The sequence below is a fragment of the Pteropus alecto genome, unplaced genomic scaffold (genome assembly GCF_000325575.1).
Source record: "Pteropus alecto unplaced genomic scaffold, ASM32557v1 scaffold109, whole genome shotgun sequence".
In the NCBI taxonomy this organism is placed as follows: Eukaryota; Metazoa; Chordata; class Mammalia; order Chiroptera; family Pteropodidae; genus Pteropus; species Pteropus alecto.
In genome coordinates, this window is record NW_006494608.1 from 6990829 (window position 1) to 7005914 (window position 15086).

Below are 15086 nucleotides of genomic sequence, written 5' to 3' on the forward strand. Positions count from 1 at the left end.
TTTGAATGCTTCTGTGAATCATCCAAAATGTTAGAAAATTTAAAGAGAATCTAAACTTCCTTCTTTGGTGGGGACCTTGTGCTATCAAAAGACCTCACTGTCTTTCGCCTCTTATAGGCTTCCAGGAGACGCATTGGCAATGCTGAGCCTGCTGAGATTGACAATCTGGACTCTAAGAAAGAAACCCAGAAATCCTCTAACCTTTCTACTTTGAGCCTTGACGCCCCCCACCCCACCCCGCCCCCCATCACCAACCTCCTGCTTTACTTTGTTCTGGGACCCACATGCCACAACATCTGGGCCTAAAGATGCCCCATCGAGGCCCTCACCTGTTGTGGGCCTCTGACGCTCATCTCTTCCCTTCCTTCTCTGAGAATGCCCACAGTGTGTCCTGAGCAGGGAGGAATTGTATTTCCTTTCACCACCTCATTCTTTGCTGGTCCCAGATCTCAGTGCATTGTCTTAGTGGTCCTGCTGCCTTCCCAGGCCCCTCACCAAAAGGAGGTTTGTCATGGGGGTAGTGGCAGGTAGCATGGGCCACCACTGATGTTAAGTGTGGACATAGGAACAGCAGGACTTTTGTTTCTCTTCACTTTGTAATTGTCCTTAACATAAGACTGACAGCTATACAGTATGAGTCACTTAACTATGGAGATCTCTTACCAGAAATACAATTTTTCTAAGGGGACCTAATACTTGACTGATTAAAACTATCTATTGGCTGTTAAGTTTAACCTTGAAAGTGCTCCTATATTTATTTTTCTCTAAAAATGATATTATAGCATTTGGATTGTCTGTGTTTTATAATACCTTAATTAATTTACTTTTGTTCCTTATATCACATCAGATGGTGAATTATTTTTTAAATTGCCAATATTTCAGAGTCCACTTGGATTCAGAGAGAAGAGAGGTTCTCAGCTGTGTTCTGTCAGACTCTTTAAAAAGCACCAGAAATAAAATGTCTACATTTGATGTTTACGTAATTATGTCAGTGATACATAATATGGAATCAAATTCAGTTTTGCTTTCTATGGCTGTTTCGGCAGTCCTGTTAGTAGCTAGAGTGGAAGATTTGGTCCTGGCAGAAAAATAACTACTGTGACTCAGAGCTCCAAAGAGACAGGTGATTGACCAAACGATCTCATTTTAAAAAGCTGGGTTTTACCAGACCTGGTTTGTGCAGGCATCTCAGCCAGCAACCTTGGTGTATGTGGGTCTGCTAGACATGGCACATCACAGATCATTCCTCTCTCCCTGCTTCCTTCCCTCCTTTCTGCCATTGTATCATTTGCAGTTTGCATCAAGAGTATAGTGAAGGAAAATAAAAACAAATATTCAAACTATAAAATTAATTTAATTGTTATAGGTAAGTTTCAAATTTGAAACTTTCCCCAGGTTTTCTCACGTCATGAACCAGGGTTCAAGATGGATCCTACCATATCACGTGCAGGGGCAAAGAGTGGGCTTTACAGGGGGAAAGGGAAAGGGACAGCAGGAAGAGAAGTAAAGGTTTGGGTTCCCATGTCTCCCCACATCCCTCAGAGTAACCTTTCTGGCCTGCAGTGTAAGCCTGTGACACAGTGGAGGACCCCAGCCCCACTGCCTCTTTCCACTTTTACAGCTCGGATGTGGGAGCAGCCTTGTCAGTGGTGCAGTAAGCAGACTGCTGGGTCACAGGCACGATTTGGAGGTCCAGGGACCTGTCTGGGAATGCCAGCTGCTCAGCACCCAGGGGCCGTGGGCTGGGAGAAGTTTCAGCGTCCCCTACTGAGACAGGAGGTCTTCCAGTCTGTGGGAAGTGAAGCTGGGGTGCAGCCTCCTCCTCATTTCAACCCAGACTCAGCTTCCAGAGGCCTTTAAGACAGCACCACTTGGTGCCCTACAGTAACTAATGGTCATGCCAGAAGAAAGGAATTCCAAGAAAGGCTGTGATAAAATGGTTCAAGTACATAGGTAACAGGAGTCCACTTTGACCTGAGAGAGAGTTTGGGGTACCTAAAGAGATAATAAATTGCATGGGTGTCCTGTAAACACTACTTTCAGATAGGTTTTTCTACAGGAGTGATTGACAGTTTGAAATGGTCCTTTCTTCGGGGTTCTTTGTTTCTCGCTGAATTCGTCTGTCTGTTTGAAAACTGGGTGAGCAGTTGCTGTCATTGAGATCCTAAAGGAGGATGCAGGGTGAAATTAAGAGCCAGGCTGCCCAGGGGTGAATCCTAGTTCTGTCCTTTTCTAGTTTGTACTTGAACTCTCTACCCCTCAGTTTACCTGTCTGTAAAATGAGAGTGTAATAGTACTGACCTCGTAGGGTTGTTTAGAGCAGTGGTCCCCAACCTTTTTGGCACCAGGGACCAGTGTTCCTATGAGAATCTAATGCCTGATGATCTGAGGTGGAGCTGAGGTGGTGATGCTAGCTCTGGGGAGCGGCTGCAAATACAGATGAAGCTTTGCTCTCTAGCCCTCTGCTCACCTCCTCCTGTGCAGCCTGGTTCCTAACAGGTCACAGCCTGGGAGTTGGAGACTCCTGGTTTAGAGGAATAAATGAGTTTATATATATATATGATATATATATATATCATATATATATATATATAAAGCTTTTAAAACAGTGCCTGACACATTAAGTGCTGTATGTGGTAGCTATTGCTGTTATTGCTGCCCTTGTTAAAACTGGGATCTTTTACCTAGATGGAGAAAATGTCACCCATACACAGAGCAGGACTTACAGGGATGCCTATGGGCAAAACCAGAATCCCGTCAGACACGTTTTCATACCTGACTAGGTGCTTGACTCATTGCCTAAAGCTCTGCAGCTGAAATATTGTGTGATGACTGGGGTCTTGAAAATATTCAAGACAAGTGTATTACGTTCTTGGTAGTCATTGGAGGCCTTCGTCATACTCCTGTACAGTGTCTGGTTTGGAGCTTTGTAGGCAACACAAATGAACTGAAATGTTTCTACAGTAACTAAATAAAATAAATTACTAAGAAATGTTGTTTGATAAACAATTGAAATTAGAACAGTCCTTATCAGAGATACTTATACTTATGCTATATATTTATAGCATACTTAATATAAAGACATTCTTTCTAATAATATTCTGGATCTAACAAGAACCAACTGTCTGTTGTGAGCACTCCTGACTTGACCTCAAACCTGACCATCGGTGTGAGGAAGAAGCTGGCCTTTATCCATAGACGGGAGTAATTCTGATGGGGCAAGGTTGCTGCCCAGGCTACAGAGCTGATTCACCTGCTTCAGCATTGTTGCTGCTGTCGGGAGCTGTGGCCATCTTACGTCTTGAGATTCAGCCTCTACAGCTTGGCCTCTAATCCACTCCTGTCCATCAAAGCCCAAAGCCAAGGTCAATGAGAGTGTCTAATAATTGTTGGTGGCTTTGTGACAAGGCGGTAGATGACTGGTGAAGGGGTAGACTGGCCTACACGATCCTGTGGAATGGTGGATGATGACCCCCCCGACGTACAGTGCATTAGAAGGCAGCTGGCATAAATCTTTGATGGAAGGTTCAGCAACAAAATAATTTTGTATGTACAAGGACATAATTGCCCTCTGAGAAGTTATATAGAAAATGTTTGAATTTACCTACCTTAGATTATAACCCAAAGAAGGATTTTATTTAAAATGAATGCTAAAAGTTTTGACCAAGATAAGAACCTATTAGTTATAAATACTGGAAGGCTTTATTATGTGCTTTGATTTTAGCCTATTAATCACATAGGGGATTAATCTAAGAGAGGATTTTGCTGAGTCACCCGGAAGCAAAGTGAGACCCTCAGGCCAGTGAGCAGGCGATCATGATGATCAAGGAAGGGGCTGAAGGGCAGGCCAGCCTGCCAGAGCGTGTGGATGTGCATGTGTCTCCAGGCTAAATGCTGGCTTAAGAATTGGTTAAGAATTAGCCAGTCAAGGAAGAATGCTATTATTCATTCTTCTTCTATTATACTGTTATACTACCATGCTGTTATATTCTACTAATATGCTATTATGATTCTTCTACCAAATCACCTTTTAAGTATTGAACAGCATGAAGTAACTTCTGTTTTTTCTTCTTTTAGACCACTGCTCTTCCAGACAAGTGAACATGTGGCCAGTAGTCCCGCCCTGGGGGACATCATTCCATTTAGCGTCATTATTCAGTTTTTGTTCACGAGAGCACCTGCAGAGCTGAAATCCCCCTTCCAGGTAATAAAGTGAAGCCACAACCCTCTTATGAGTCTTCCCTTTTAACTCTGTGAATGCACAGCCCACTCACTGAATGTATTCCTAGCCTTTTTTTTGTCTCATTTCATGGATTTCTGTCTTAGTAGCGTATCATTAAGGCAGGAAAATTCCTACTGCCCTGCCCCTACTTTCTCTGCAGTGTAAGAATTACCCCGTGAATCCAGAATTAGCCTTTTAAGTAATAATGACAAGAATAATTTATGTTTATAAAGCTTTCTTGACGGAGACCCCATTTCCTTTGCTGACCCACCTTTCTTTCCTTAGGTGGGTATTTGAGGTAATTTCACCTTGGGAATCTTTGAGAGCGCTTGCTGCCAGTCACAGAAGGAATGCGCATGCGCTCTCTCTTCTCTGTGTTTCAATCCTGCAGAGGGCAGAATGGTCCCATGCACGCTTCTCACAGTGGCTGGATGACCATCCATCTGAAAAAGACAGACTCCTACTCATCAGGTAAAGCCATGTGTTTTAGGGACACCTATCTGTTCTAGAAGCCCAGGGTGAGTTGGGGACCCAGGGGAAGAGGAAGGAGCAGGGCCTGGGGGGATGCGTACACATGATGGCACCTCCTTGTGGCAAGACCCCGTCACTGCATAAGCACGCATGCTGGAGCTCCAGTCAGAACTGTTGGGCACAACAATTTTTGCTTTCTGTGTCCTTTGCTTCTAACTCTTTTGTGCTATCCCATGTCTGATGCAGTCCTACGAATTATGCACTTTTGGTTTTGAAAACCAACCTCAGCTATAAAAAGACTCCTTGTCTTAGCTCCACATTTTGTTTCATTTTCATGTGTTGCAGTTATTGAACTGGTGGAGCACAGATGCAAGTACACTTTTAAAACAAGATCACCCAGCAGCCATTTAGATACCACATGCCCTCCAGTAGTGCCCCACAAATGTATTCATACTCATATGCATGCGCGCGCGCGCACACACACACACACACCCACACACAGATACACACCCCATAGACCCTGGCCATGCCGAGGTTGGGGTGCATCAACTGTCACATATGATTTATTAAGCATCTCTCTTCCATCAGCATTCTCCTCTGAAATTGCTCTTACCAAAATCTCCAGAAACCGCTTAGCCACCAAGCATTTCTGTTCTTAACATACACTCTGCAGCATTAGCTAGAGTTGACCATCACTTCCTTCTTGAAATTCCTCATTGACTAATTAAACACATTTTTACTGATGCTCACTATGTGCTAGGCCCTGAGGACACAAAAGCGAACTGAGACACAGCCCTGCCCTCTTGGAGCTTCTATGACATCATGGTCATCTGTTTCTGTTCTAACCTTTCCAGCCATTTTTCCTCAGTCTCATTTGCTGAATTGTCTTCTTCTGTCCACTTTTTAAATGTTAGCATTTCCCACAGTTTGTTCTTGGCTTGTTTTCCTTCACATTCTGTCTGTACTGTAGTCCCCGGGTAAGTTCATCTAGACCCATGACTTTAGTGATCTCTTCTATCCCAGTTGCTTCCAGGTCTGTGACTCACTGTGATTGCCCAGATGCTCAGGCCAGCAAACTTGCAATCGTATGTCGCCAAAGTTCCACATAAATCTCAACCCCAAAATGTTAAAAATAAATCATCTTTCCTGTCATACCTGCTCATTCTTCTAGACTCCCTGTCTTGGTTGAGGTGTCACCATCACCTATCCAGCCAAGCTAGAAAACTTTTTAAGTCATCATGCAGGTCCTCTGTCATCCTCATCCTCTGAATCCAATCAGCCATCCCTCTTAAATAGCTCTCAAAAGCGTTCTAAGTTCTCCTAGGGGATCTTAATGCTTTTGATCTGGGAATCACAGCACCAAACAAACCTTTCTTGAGCCTAAATGTGGATGATGAGTTGGGTTCCTCAAAGCCAGAGTGGGGCTGATGTGGTGATGTGGTTCTCAACCATGTTTGCACATGAGAATCATCTACAGGCTTTGAAAAATTCTGGTGTTAGGCCACTCCCTTGACTGCCTCAGAATCTCGGGGGCTGGGCCCTCACATCAGGATTTCTTAAAGCTGCCCAGGCAGTTACATAGCACAGCCGAGGCTGAGACCTATTGCCTTAGTTATCAGGCAAGACTCCACCAAGGAGGGACGCCATGAGAGGCCACTGAGAAACATCAGCCCATCAGCTTCAGGGAGTCCCAAAGACTCAGCTGCTACCCACTGGATAACAGAAGAGGATTTAGGATTCAGTTAAATTAATAGGTTCATTTTTGTCTTCTTAAACTGGAATGAGTTCATCTAAAGCAGTTGTCTTGCTGAGGACACATCAGAAATCTGTTTTCTTTTGCTTTTCTTTAAAAATGTCTCCTGGGTGATTTCATCAGTAGTGTTGTTGCTAAGCTTATATTTGGCAACTGAAAATCATGCTAAGAAATAAGGTCATGCTTTTTAAATAAGGCCTATCATTCCACACATGTCTGCTATGAGAACCTTCATGCTCTAAGCAGCAAATCGAGATTCCGAAACACCATGCCCCTGCCGCGGTCCAAGCTGCGGGCAAGGAGCGGAGCTGTGTTTTAGAAAATGTTCTCTCTCGTCTGTTATTGTACAACTGATTTTGTCCCTGCGTACTGAAGCACCACTGGATGAATTTCTTTCCCTTGTAGATAAACCCAGGGTGAGTATTGCTCTTTAAATGTCAGTAAATTTGTTTTAGCTTTGGGGGCAAACCTTGTTATATACTCATTTGTTTCTTCCAGCATAATATGTTAGGTTGTCATAAAGTAGGACAAATTGAGGACAGTGTGACTACTGCTGCTGAATAAATGTCAAATAATGAACTCTCTTCTGCCTTCCTATTTCCTTTGACACCAGATGTTTCTCTAGAGCTTGAGTGGATACTCATCAAGTTAATTTTAAAATCAGAGTAATCACTGGCTCATGGGGCCAAGTGGTGTGAGTGGGGGAAATTGTACGTACTCAGCTCCTACCAGGCAGGTGCTCCAGACGTGTGTGTCCTCGGATGTGGAAGCTGCCACCTGGGGGAAGACCTGTGGGTCTATAAGTGTTGACTGTGTTCTCAGTAAAGATGAAGACCAAGTTTTTGATGCAAAGATTTCCCAAGCTTTGCAGAATTGGTGGGATTGGCCTCAAACCCTTATATACTCTTGCTATTTACAATGAAGCAGCAACTCTTTTTCATTGTGACCTCCTTTTGCTTTTCCCTAGTCTAAATGGAATACCTTGAGTGTCAAAAGTGTTTGCAGACTTTATTCACCTATTGGTATTTTTTATCTATACAATTATCAGACCTCAGTGCGAGATGTCTCCTTGACCTCTAGCCCTCCTGCTGTGGTCGGGGCCCACAGGCTGGGAAGCATTCCCTCCACTCCTGTATCTCAGCAGGACTACAGGATCCCTGTTGTGGAGAGTAATTTTTGGTGTCTCTTCCTGGTGTCTCTCTGGCACTAGATACCCACCAGTTCTGGGCACCCGAGAGGAGACCAAAGGGAAGATGGAGCCGGAGAACACTGGGGTTTACCAGCGCAGTGAAGGCACATGTAGATCTTGAAGTCATTTATGCATTTCAGTACTAAGTCCACTGATCTTAAATGCCTGACAAAAATCAATTTTCTGTTCCATAAAAGCCTCCACTTGGCTAGTTTATATCACATTGAGCAGTGCTGCCATGTTACCACAGCCATTTCTCTAATTGTTTGCACAATTCCTGTACTAAATTTTTTCAACAATGCTAACTTTAAGAATTGCTTTATTTTGGTTTACAAACTAGAGTTGGGACTAATTCTTACATAATGCTTGGTCTGACTTCCAAGAGAGCTGATGTTTTGTTCAAGCAAATGAAGTAATTTAATAATTGCTTGAAAATCTTGCTCTTATTTTATGTGGGAGGGCAGCTTTAATCTGTTTTTCTTCTCATAGTTCTGATAGTTTTTGATGAATACCCCCCCAAAAAAACTAAGCCAAACTCATTTCTGAACTTTCTTCTGTATAGTGTATAGTTCATGTCTTTTCTTTTTGAATGCAAATCAAACTAAGTTGATTTTTTGTCCATTTATTAGATAAAATGGATCTAATCCATTCACTATAGAACAGTTTCTGAGAATTTAAGTGCACTAAGTTTTTAGACTGATATATATACCACTGTCTCAAGGAGAGTTGGGGCCCTTGGACATTTTTCTGCTGTGTATGAATCTGCAGGGACTGCATTAGGGAGATTGGCGTGATTGCCCAGGATGCCATAGCAACTTGAAAAGTATTACTAAAAGAAGCATGGTCTTTTTTTTTTTCCTTAAATAGCTTCAGTAAGGCTCAGCTCTGACATGAACTAAGGTATCTCACAAAATATTATCTCTAAGAGCATTAGATTCCATTTTGTATGCTTTTGCTTCTTTTGAGGACTCCAGTAATCATGTTTCTCCTTTACTTTCTTCTGCACTTTTTACATTTACTTTTTAATACATCATTCTTGTATTTCTAATTCATTCTTAAAATTTATTCATCATGGTTGAAGTGTAAACATCTTGCTCAATTACATGGAGAATCTGAGGCCTCCTGAAAGTGTGGTTGGGAAAACAGTATTCGAGTCTTTATACATATATGTACCTTGGAAGAGAGCTAGGTGCTTCAGAGTACAATCTTTTAATTCTCATATGTCTTATAGGTATCCTTCCCATTTTGCAGATGAGCAAACAGGCTCAGATGTAGCCCATATCACACAGCCAGGTAGTGGGGCAGAGTCTGACATAACAGCTATGCTGCTTAAATAAAGGCTGCCAGTCCGCCACAGTGCGGATTTAAAGTAATCACGCCCCGAATAGAGCACAGAGCCAGCCTTCAGGGGGCCCCAAATGCTGGGATCCTGCTAGGCCAAGGCTGTTGATGCAGAAGTCACAGACCTTTCCACCAACTCATGCGACTCCAAGGTAGTTTCAATTCTTTTGTGCTGCCTGGAATTATGAAAGGCTTTATCAAAAAGAGGGCATTTGAGCTGGGTCTTAAATAAAGAGCTGAACAAGGAAGAGAGCAAGAAAGGGCATTCCAAGAATAAGGAAGATAATGAGAAAGGCCTAAGAGAATGTGTCTCAATAATGATGAGGTATTATTCAGTGTGGTCAAAGAGAAACAGGCCCTTCTGCAGCCCTAGCCTTATTAGGCAGAGACATCTTTATTCAGTCATACTCACACACACCCCAGTGATCTCTCTCTGGATGGGCACTGCGGTTGGACTAGGAGTCAGACAGGGTGAAGCTGCTCTGCACATGTGTTGGTAACACAAACAATGGAAACTAATGATTTGAGGATCAAACTGTCTAGAACCCAGCAGTAGCAGAGTTGGGGGGGAGGTGCGTAGAGGTATCAGTGACAAGCCTGGTGTTCACTGGAGTTTAGACATTGTCCTAATGGGGATAGGGCATGACCAGTGATGGACTGCAGGTGATGGCTCTTGCTATAGTGTGGCAGGGCTGACAGCAGCAGGATGACTGTCACCTACAAGGCTACAGCAGTAATTGGGGCACAAAATGGCAAGATTCAAACTGAAGCAAGGGGAAAGGAGGGACCAGAAGTGGAAATACATAAGGCAGATAGGACTTGGTAACTGATTAGGAGCAGCATTGAAGATAGATAGAGGCCTTAGGGAGGTGATGGTGCCTTTTGTTGAAATAAGGGAAGGTGGGCAGAACACCACCTTAGGGATGTTTTTTCTCTCTAGGTTTCTCCTCCCCCCGTCCCCTTTTTTTTAGAGCAAGTTTAGGTTCACAGCAAATTTGAGAAGGTAGAGAGTTCCCATTTCCCCTTGCCCCAACACATGCATAGCCTCTCCAGTTATTCCCACTTCACTATCATCCAAAGCCAGTAGAGTTCACTCTTGGTGCTGTACATTCATTCTGTGGGTCTGGACGGCCCTAGGTTTCTGACAGGTGAGTATGAAGGATACCTGGAAGAAATCAGATAAAAATATCCAGAACACAGGTAGAAACAAATCAGGAAGGAGCCCAGGACTAGAAATAAGAGAGTAGAGATTCAGTTAAGTATAGTAGCCAAGACTATGAAAATGGATAGGAGTTGGAGGCACTAGAGCGGTTAATGAGCTGGACAGACTGAGCAAGTACATTCCCCACAGTTAAATGAAAATAATGAACCAACCCAAGGATGAATATTTTCAGTGTTTGGGAGCAAAACCACCACCCAGTTAAGAATTACATATTAGATGGGACTTGAGGCTTAATATGTGAGTTGAGTAATTGTATTAACTTACATCGTCATAGAAATGTTCTATAAAGCATTTATACATTGCTTTGTGAAACTTTAAAACATTAATGACAAAAATTTGTTGTACCGATGATGAAAAATAATGTTTTTAGCTGCACTTAATCATGATCTAACACTTAAACTGAACATCAGTTTAGGGATTGAAAATGTTTTCTATGAAGGGCCAGATACTAAGTATTTTAGTTTTTGCAGGCCATTCGGTCTCTGCCTCAACTATTCAATTATGCCATTGTAGTGTGAAGGCCACCACAGCAACACATGAACAAACATGCATATGACTGGTTTTGGCCTGTGGGTGCTTTACTAACCCCCTGATCTAATTCATGAAAACATTATAATCATAACTGACCGGTATCACATACCCTTGACTCAATTCAGAATGCCTCATTATCATGTCATTTGCCAAAAATTCAAGCCCAAGAGCAATTTCTTCTTTTTATTGGTTCATGTTCTGTCAAACAACAATATAGCGCACCTACTGGTGGTATAGTGCGCACCCAAGGGTTCCACTTTCCTGAGCATGCCTTCCCAAAGTGTGAGCTCTGAATGGGCACAAGCTGCATGTGGCTTTTTCAGAAGTGTGTTTAACAGGGAACTAGTAAAGAGAAACTGAGAACCTCAGAGGCCAGAAAGCCTCTGATTCTATGATTAGACCACAGTACAATGCAGACTGAAAGATGTTTAGTTTTGTACCTTAACCATAGTAACATTACCAATAAAACATTTGAAGGCTGTTGGTCCCTTAGCTTATGGAATTGGGCAGGGCAGTTCTAGAAATGGGCTTCTTTTATATGATAACCTCTAAGATGTTTTATTTACATAATTTTTTGACATTGTTTTCATTTTGATTTTCAGGGGAGCCCTAGAAGCTTATGTTCAATCAGTAAGAAGTAGAGAAGGCAAAGAATTTGCACCAGTTTATCCCATAATGGTTCAGCTGCTTCAAAAAGCTATGTCTGCTCTTCAGTAATAATGTGAAATATTCCTTCATTTCTATTTTGTACTCACTCATTCAGGGTTGGCAATTAAAATAACACATACTCGACAGCTTTTAAAACAATCAACTTTTCTGTATTTCCTATTGATCTTTTTCTATTTAGCCCTTGTACCTTAAGTAGCATAAAATATTAAAAATCACCCCCTTCAAACTCCAAGGACCTGATTTCTCCAGAGACTTCCAATATTTTTCCCTCCTTTCAAACTTTTCGGTGAGACTAAAACTTCCTTCTCATAACATAATTGAGGCCCCGTGTAGGTACACACACATAGTAAGTCCCTACTCCTTTTTAAGAGATATGATCAAGTTATCTATCACACAATAAGTACGCTGCTTCCTCCACATAACCTTCTTCCTCACTAGATAAGTATACAGCCCATGGTTTCCATATCTGGCTGCTCATTAGAGTCCAGTAGAAGCTTTAAAAAAAAATTCTGATATTAATTTGTATACCATATTAACATGTATGGGGGTAGGAAGCAGGCATTGTTTAAAAATATCCCTAAGTGTTTCCAATATGCAACAAAGTTTGAGAACCACTGGCATACCCCAAAGTGAAAATATGGTGTGAAATGTTCAAATGTCATACTGTATCTGTAATAAAGATAGAGCAAAGCTGTCTTTACACTTTGTGTGTCATTTTATTAAGACTTTTGGGGCTGCTTTAACTTTGTAACAGAGATGCCAAGTTAAAAATAAAGTTTTTACTCTATAACGACTCATATATAGCAGATAATCTAGATCTTTATTTTTCTATTGCCCTTGTCCTACTAACAATTTTTAATTTAATACTGAATTTAATGCATCCCCTGAACCTGTTATTCTGATGTCTCATACATGACCTTCAGTCAAGATCAATCAGCAGAAGTCAGAGATAAACAATTTTTTTTTCATTTTATTTGAAATAATATACAAGAATATAGTGTGCAAAATTTAGGGGCAACATCATGAAGAAGTGTAATGAACTGAAATCAATTTTACAGCTGTGATTTCTAACCAGAAACACCACTTGGTAAGTAACGTGAAAAGCCATGATTGTAGCTCAGAGCAAAAGCAGCTGTATTGCCAATGTATTTGCTCTAAATTTTCGACAGTTGGAGGAAAAGTAAAGTGCAAGTGTTGCACTGCAGTAAGTGCAAAGTTTGCCCCCACCATAAAGATATGACAAAATAAGATACTTAAGATATGTGGCTGAGGAGATACAGAACACAAAGTTTAAAAATATAATGGTGTCAACTGTTAATAGCACCGTTACAGTGACTATATCCCAATGCTACTAACGTTACCTTGGCCTAGGTCTCCATTGAAAATAATGGATGGGTGCTGCCACCTGGTGCATAAACTCAGCATGCTCAGGTAACTGCAGCAGGTGGCTCTTATGCTGGGACATTGACAACAGCCACCTGCCACGTGTTCTGGTAGCCTCTTGGCACTGGCCAGACTAAGAGCTCCTGTGTTTGGCACAGATGCTGAGCCATGTGATGGTTGCTCACAGAAAGGCCAACTCCCAGCTTGTTTCATTCCATTATGTGTACAATACAGATTAATAAGCAGTAAGGAGCCAATGTATAAACAGCAGTTAACATATTTTTAAATTCCCCTTTTGTACAATTTAAAATAAAACATGTATACACTTCTCCTCTTTCTACTGTACTTTAGCACCACAGGATATCAATTTTCAAGCCTATATTACCTGATAGACATATATGAAGTTTGGAAGAAAAATAAGGCAATTTGGTTTACATTGTTGATAGTTTTAGCTTACTTAATGCTCTAATGGAGAAAGCAAATCCTCACGCATATTATTAAATCATTTCAAGACTCAATGCTATCAGTATCTTATGGTCACACGAATTCAGGACAAATGGTGGGACCTTGATCTTAAGTTTTTCCGTCAACAGTCAATGTTTATGCAAATGCAGACTTAGCATAAGCGTCCTGGTTTAATGCTGTTGTGAGCCCTGTGGAGATAAAATTAAAACTCAGTTCATGTTTACAAATAGATAGCAGTTCTACAAATGAAAGCTTAGATGGATAATATAATGTTTATAAACTTTACTACCATTAAAAAAAATTATAGATTTTAATTTTAAAAGTTTGCTAACATCTGATGGCTCAAACATCCAGAAAATTTATGAAAATGATGAGATGGACTAGGACATGCAAAAAAGGGGATCCAAAGTCCTACATGGAATTCTAAGGTAAAAACCTGAAAAATCCAGTCTGGCTACCCTCTGACTATTTCTTTAAAAGACGTTCTTGAAAAATTTAAATGTGAACTGCACGTTACTATAAACAGGCATAAATACACAGAATTTAAGATGTCTTTGGCCAGCCCTCCTACTGCAAACTGATGTCTTCAATTCATGTTTAGATACTTAAAACTGAGCTCATTCTGTTCTATCATGTGATATTTTCTTGTAATTAATTTAAAAACACTTAATTTAGATACTAGTGTAGTGATGGAAAAGTTCCAAGAGCCAAGTCTAACCGGACAGCATTAGTATTATGGTAAGAATACCAGTCTTCCTGGGTCTTTCTATTTCTTCTCCTTCTTGAGGTGTATAAGTTAGGATTTTGGTACAAATGTCAAAAGTCTCCAAGAAAGTTGGTCAACCTAGCCCCCCATACCTCTAATACTTCTTTTGCCCCTCACCAATTAAGAAAAACGGCTTGTTGAAACATACCACCCCTAAATTAGAAAAAATTTCTACTGTGATATTAAGGAGTTAACACCCATTTTTCAACCCTCCTAGAAATACTACATTCTAAAATTATCTTTTCCACCTCAACATTTCTGGATATTCTAAAGTATGTCTGAGATGTCTACTTTTCATGTTAAAAAAGTAAATGGCACTGAATGATGAAAAGAAAGAAAGCCTGCCTTTTGTAATGGTAGAAAGACATTACTAGCTCTTGAAGTATAAAAAGGCTAACAACATAGCACAGCCTTTTAAAAGTTATAACAATTGCTCCAACATGCCAGTATATTTGGGGGTGGGGGGTGGGGGAGGCGGGGATCAAAATAATTTTAAGCAACTACTTGTTGAAACATACTGAATTGGTTCTTTTCCTTTTCCAACAGTCAGGATTTAAACGTTTTTGTTCTTCAGCCAAAGCCTTTGCTTCTAATGTATACATCCTTCTCTCTTCATTCTTCATTTTCTTCCACCTGTCACCAAGGATCACACTTATGGCTCTGAAAAATAAATATTTATACAAGGCTGAAGGCAAGAATTTTTCATAAAACTCATGTGAAGTGCTGATACATCAGGAAGAAATGTAAAATTAGAAGGAAAAAAAAGACAAAAATCTTGTCCAAAATGAAGGGAAGAAAAGGTCATGATTATAGTAGTCATTTCCAGTAAAATCTCAAGTCATACAGTCCATTCGTCACAGTCTTGGCAGTTAAAGTCTCCAGAATAGTGCCAATATTTCCAATTGTCAAAGGACATATAAAATATCTAAAAATGGATGTTCTACAAAGCATAGATTTAAAGAATAAAGTTAACTATTTCAAAGAAATAATTTAAATTACCATTGAATCTATCTTGGTACATCGGTTTAAGATACTAAGGCAGATAATATTCAGTATGAGCAGCATGAAGTATTC

At 40.8% G+C, this 15086-nt stretch overlaps 2 protein-coding genes across 5 annotated transcripts in view; one reads left to right on the top strand and one right to left on the bottom strand.

Moving 5' to 3' along the window:
* The window catches only part of COG5 (component of oligomeric golgi complex 5), a 290965-nt gene extending 278865 nt beyond the window's left edge, over positions 1-12100 (top strand). The window contains exons 19-21 of one of the 2 annotated variants that reach the window (XM_015599504.2): positions 4078-4204; positions 4614-4693; positions 11332-12100. In XM_015599504.2, the coding sequence (XP_015454990.1) occupies positions 4078-4204; positions 4614-4693; positions 11332-11446 (322 nt within the window). In that variant the 3' untranslated portion in view covers positions 11447-12100. The remainder of the gene's footprint in view (positions 1-4077; positions 4205-4613; positions 4694-11331) is intronic. The other variant, XM_006925364.3, reaches the window with a different exon arrangement.
* A 241-nt stretch (positions 12101-12341) lies between these two features.
* Positions 12342-15086, bottom strand: part of HBP1 (HMG-box transcription factor 1) — a 28703-nt gene continuing 25958 nt past the window's right edge. For all 3 annotated transcript variants that reach the window (XM_006925365.3, XM_015599505.2, XM_015599506.2), the window contains exons 10-11: positions 14531-14672; positions 12342-13434 (exon numbers count right to left, since the gene is read on the bottom strand). In XM_006925365.3, the coding sequence (XP_006925427.1) occupies positions 13417-13434; positions 14531-14672 (160 nt within the window). In that variant the 3' untranslated portion in view covers positions 12342-13416. The remainder of the gene's footprint in view (positions 13435-14530; positions 14673-15086) is intronic.